This window comes from Rutilus rutilus, assembly GCF_951802725.1.
Source record: "Rutilus rutilus genome assembly, chromosome: 1".
NCBI lineage: Eukaryota > Metazoa > Chordata > Actinopteri > Cypriniformes > Leuciscidae > Rutilus > Rutilus rutilus.
Genome location: NC_140209.1, coordinates 40,272,582 through 40,278,115, shown reverse-complemented (window position 1 = coordinate 40,278,115; position 5,534 = coordinate 40,272,582). Strand labels below are relative to the sequence as shown.

At 34.7% G+C, this 5,534-nt stretch overlaps 1 protein-coding gene across 1 annotated transcript; it reads right to left on the bottom strand.

The window, feature by feature from the left end:
* Nucleotides 1-2,073: 2,073 nt before the first annotated feature.
* LOC311289444 (uncharacterized protein) lies at nt 2,074-5,024 on the bottom strand. Its single transcript, XM_084407473.1, has 4 exons — nt 4,841-5,024; nt 3,855-4,166; nt 2,838-2,980; nt 2,074-2,602 (listed from the first exon to the last, which is right to left on the bottom strand). Exons 1-4 carry the CDS (start codon nt 4,920-4,922, stop codon nt 2,501-2,503), a joined length of 639 nt encoding a protein of 212 aa, XP_084263599.1. The 5' UTR covers nt 4,923-5,024; the 3' UTR covers nt 2,074-2,500.
* Nucleotides 5,025-5,534: the final 510 nt, after the last annotated feature.

The window sequence follows — 5,534 nt, the reverse complement described above, 5'->3', positions numbered from 1 at the left end:
TGTGTGTATGCAGTGTTAGACACAGTTCTATCTATTGTTTAAGTGCACTTCACTGTTGGAGTATCATTGTTATACTTGCATCATAAATATTGTGCATATTTTCAATATTTAAATTACTTCAGGAAAGATGTCAATAAAACAACAATAAATCTAATAATTGCACTTAGTGTTAGGTACGTGCCACCTAATATGGCCTAATAGTCCTAGGAAAGCAACTATCTGTCATTTTACATTGCAGTCATTTAAATGTAAGTACAGTATTTATTATAGTGTCATAATACAGTCGTGAAATATGGTTGCCTACTGTTGTGTATTGGGGAAAAGGTAGAGGAATTATTATGATTAAAAAATACATTTTCGACCCTTCTTTAGCAAGCTAAACATTTTATGACCATATATTTTGTCATATATTTTAAATGACATGATATAAATGTAAATATATTTCACACTTAACATCATATATTGTTGTTATATTTCAGAATATATTTCAAAATGATAAATATAAGTGGACAACGTCAATGAATTTGGAATATATGCCACATATAATTTTGACACTTTAAAATATATTTACATATATTTCTTTTGTGTATGGGCTTACTGACGTCACTCACTTCTAAAACTTGTCTGCCGCCATCGTGAGTAGGCCTAGCTGCTACCCGATTCACGTCAGTTGCAAAGGAACTAGCTAGCTATGCCTTCAATATATTGTGCGGTGGGGTGCAACAACAAAAAAGGAGACCCCAATTTTTCAATGTCATATTTTATCTGAACCGAATTTTCTAGCCCACTGACTTCAGTTACTGCTTGCGCTGACATCTGTGTTTTCAGTCATTTATATCAGACGAAGGTGCAAATTCATAAAACCTTTTTAAATAGAGTATTTACCAAAACATAAGATTGAGTGTTGTTGATTTAAATTGAGTGCGTTTATGTTGTAAAATGGTTTAATGATTTATAATTTATTTAAAATGTATTTATTTAATAAGTAAACAACAAAATATAAACTGGAAAGTTTGAGTTTAGTCCATTTGCCTTTTAATTTATCTTTACTTAAACATTTAAGTTAATTCAATGAGAAGACCACATTAGGTCAACTCAATTAAGTTTGAATTTTCCAATTACTCAAAAAAACTTTCCTCAAATCATTTGAGTAGTCTCACCTTATAAGGGTTTACAGTATGGTTAGATGTTTCCAGTCACAAGTACACATTACAGCAAATTATAGACTTTTTTTTTACAAAACAAAATCTTATTTTCCAGAAAATACTTTTTGAAAAAGAGTTTTGATGATGGCATAGGCTACATGACATTTTCCATGCATGCAGGTACAATGTTAAACTCAAAAACAGGACTGTGCAACTGATCTGACAAACACTTTTAAACCCACACATTTTCTCGCACATCCTCTTGTTTCTGGTAAGACTATCATAACAGTTTTTCCCCAAATGTATTTTGTCACTTTGAGGTTTCAAACACCACTTAGATCTGAATAAAGATGATGTACATTTAGACTGACTAAAGTAAGAGTAGAGGTGACATTCTTTGAAGCAGCTGCAGTTTTCTGCTACAGGGGTCTTGAGACGAATGTGTTCCACCACATGAGGAAGTGTGCAGACTTCTGCAAGTCCCCAAGATAGACCAAGATTTCAAGTAAAATAAAAGCACAGACTGAAACACAGGGGACGTTTTCAGATCCTGTTTTCTGTTGTTTGTCAGAATGACATACATTCGCCGTTATTTTTCCTGGTCTGTGGCGGAATTGTTTTCTGAAACTGCAAAATAGCACCAGGGAATTTTTGCGCCGGAACACGCCTCCTCTTTTCCCTGAACCGCCCCCCGGGAGCGCAAGTTCATTCCCTAATTTACCGACGTGCGTCTGTGGAGGGAAAAGTCTGCTGTGCGTCGGGTGCAAAATAAGAATGATACATGCGTCGGTGTACTAAGTCAATTGCGCTGGGTGCAAGATAGGGCCCTTAGTGTGTATTACTGAAGCTATACATTGAGGTTATCAAAAATATTTACATCAGGTGATTAAGAACAACATCCACAGTGGATTACATTACACACAAGGCACAAGTTACAAATATATGTTTATTTAGAACCCACAGATTACAACTAAAGTAAAAGAGAATCAAAACAGGAACTGCCCAAACTGAATCGCTCATTTAATGCTAAAGTATTTGAACTATCATGTAAAACTGTAGATTTATACATAACTCTTATTTACAGAGAATAGAAGACTGAGAATTAAAAAATAAAGACATTTAGAAGAGAGGAACTAATTTCTCTGAATCTTGGAATGTTATATTTCAACAAATACGTCAGAAAGCCAACCTCAAATCAGACTGAACTCAAAAAAGTGATTCAGTGGGACTGAATGAGTTGCAGCAACATTCAAAACAGCATCACACTGAATATATTGTGTGTGTGAATGTGGAACTATATTTACAAAGCAACTGCAAATTATGTGGTTGTCCACTTTGTTATTTATGTGGATGTTTCATGTAAAGTCTTTCCTTCGGGGAATGGTCATGACCTCGTACACTTCATTGCCAGACCTTTTCTCTTCTTTTCTCTCTTGACCTCTGATCAGTTTCTTCATCTGGAACAAAAGAGAGGAACAATCAAACTTGCTTATTACACATTTGCTGAAAAATGGCTCTCAAAATTAAGGTTAAAGTATTGGTCATAGACAATAAGTGTGTAAAGATATGGCTGGAGATAACCGAGAATACACACACAGACAAATCTGAAATCAGCACTTTCCAGTTTGTGTGCAATGCATTTACAAAGTTTCTGATGACCTTCAGATTTACAAACAGGTGTATGACATTCACCTTGGGCACCATCCACACTCCAAGCACAAGGAGTAACAGCAAGAGCACACTGCCGGCGGTCAAAGCCGTCACTGGTATCAGTAAATCATTCATGCCATTGGACTTTGGACTTTTGGAAGAGGCCGGAATGATCACTGGTGGGTCTATAAAGAAAAATATAAATAACTTCACTCAAGGTACAAAAGCTGTCACTGTGGTGGTACCTTTGTAGGCTACCTAAAGAGTGCATATTAGTCCCTCAAAGGTACATATTGGTACCAAAAGTGTACATATTAGAACCCTTTTGAAGGGTACTGTCCCAGTACCTTTTTTTCTGAGAGTGTTCAGTACGGACAGATTCATGCATCACTTGCTTAAACCATAACGAACCATGTTTTGCATTAAAACCTTTTACACTGAAAGTCAAACTAAGTTTGTGTACTGAATTTGGCAGGTAAGAAAAGCCTTTTTGACAGGAAACATGCATTTGTTTATTTTCATTTTCTTAGATTCTCACTAGCTGCCTTTGGGACAGGGGGGAAAAAAAATAAAGGAAACAAAATACTACTGTTCAAATGCTTGGGGTTGGTAAGATTTTGATGCTTGTGAAAGAAGTCTCTTGCTCAACCAAGGCTGGATTTATTTGATGAAAATATAGTAAAAACAGTAATATTGTGAAATATGATTACAATATAAAATTACCGTTTTCTTTTTTTATGCTGATTTGCTGTTCAAGAAAAATTATCATCATCAATGTTAAAAATACTGCTGCATAATGTTTTTGTGAAAAGGATAAGTTTTGCAAGATTTCTTTTTGATGAATACAAAGTTAAAAAGTAAACATCTTTAATGTCACTTTTGATCAACATAAAGCGTACTAATCAAATCATTTTCTTTTAAAATTACTGACCCCAAACTTTTGAACGGTAATGTATTATCTTAAATGATACTTACCACTACAGGTATTGTGAATTCTAAATTGCCTGTAATTACATGCTGAAAATAAATCTCAATAAAAAAAAACAAATGTGCGCTCACCTTGAACCAAAAGAAAAACACCTGAATCATCCATTTTACATATCCCTGCGATAACCACGCAGGTGCACCAGTAAGCCCCAGTGTCTTTCAGCCCAAGGTTATAGATGTTTATAGTTAGAATCTTCTTGTCATTTTTGATTTCAACACGTCCTTTGTAGTCGTTATGGAGAGATGTTAAGTTGTCCTTTCTGAAATTGTAGAAGAAGATTTCCTGTCCGACCGAACGCCGGCTGTACAGATTCACACCAATCGCCTCTGCCGCAGGTGCAGGACACTTCATAGTGTAATTGTCACCTTTATATTTACTCACATCTAAAAATGATTCAAAGAAACAGTCTGGATCAGTTCACAGCATCCATCAAAACAGAAGTCGAGAGAACATTGAAGAATCAGGTGTTCTTGGCACTAAATGAAACACCAAGACCAACACCAGGACAGTGTAGATGAATATACCTTCTGCGGTATGTCACCTATTTTCTTATCATTATGAGTAATATTGCTTATCACATCATTATAAGTTGAGTGCTACATCTGATGTTTAAAAAATTTGAAATTTATGTTGTTCCTCATGTCATCTTAAGAACTTTCTTGCGTGGAACTTAGAAGTTGATATTTTGAAGAATGTTCCAAAACAAACATTTGGTGGTCTTTGCCTTATTTTGTCCAATATGCACTGAGACATTTTTCAAAATATCTTCTTTTATGTTCCTCAGAAAAAAGAAAGTCATACAGGGTTGGAATGACATGAGGGTGAGTGAATGATGACAGCATTTTTATTTTTTAGGTAAAAAAAAAAGAAAGAAAAAAAAGAAAAAAACTCTTGTAAACCACATTTACAATTATAAGGTTTTTAAACCGTCAAGAGGTATTTTGGATGCAGTGAAAAAAAATAATGTATGGCTGTCAAAAGAAAGTAGGTCAACTGATAACACTTTGCAACACACAAATTACTAAAATGTTTAATAATGAAAACACAAAGCACTAACCTGCACTTGCAACAAGGTTGCAGAGACAAAGAACAACCAACAAAAATAAGATGATTTGCAGAGACCTCATTGTTATTGTCATAAGTGTATCTTAATCAGTGTCCTCCATCTAAACACAGAAAACTAAAACTGAACATCAGACTGCAATGCACGTATATATATATATGTGTGCTCCAGCCCACAACCACTGAAACTACTGACATCTTAGTCAGCAAACTTCAAATGAGTCATACCAAAACATTTCCGAGAGTTCTTCTTATAAGAAAACACAATCATTCGATTAATTCACTTATCAATTGAGGTGATGAGCTAGAATTTATAAGAAAAGTCCAAAAGCAAGCAGGCCATTATGCAGCAAGACTAACTGCAACCTTTTGCATACACTGAAAATGCTATACATGGGCCATATTAAAGGGATAGTTCAGCTAAATATGAAAAAGCTGTGTGTTGTTCCAAACCTTCCTTCTGTTAAACATAAAATAAGATAATCTGAAGAATGTTGGTAACCAAACAGTTTTGGTGCTCAATGACTTCCATATGAAAAAGAAAAAAAACAGACTCTCCTCAAAATATCTTCTTTTATGATCCACAGAAGTAAGTTATACATGTTTGAAATGACAAGAGGGTGAGCAAATTAAACAACTGTTCCTTTAAGTCTTAAATTCAGAAATCATACACCTACCACAACTTAAAG

What these genes read in the sequence shown, in the direction of transcription:
- LOC311289444 (XM_084407473.1), bottom strand. Translation starts at nt 4,922, where the DNA reads ATGACAATAACAATGAGGTCTCTGCAAATCATCTTATTTTTGTTGGTT. An exon ending in TGTTTTTCTTTTGGTTCAAG is followed by an intron (nt 2,981 to 3,854) that starts GTGAGCGCACAT and finishes TTTTCTTTATAG; the next exon opens with ACCCACCAGTGATCATTCCG. An exon ending in GAGTGTGGATGGTGCCCAAG is followed by an intron (nt 2,603 to 2,837) that starts GTGAATGTCATA and finishes CTTTTGTTCCAG; the next exon opens with ATGAAGAAACTGATCAGAGG.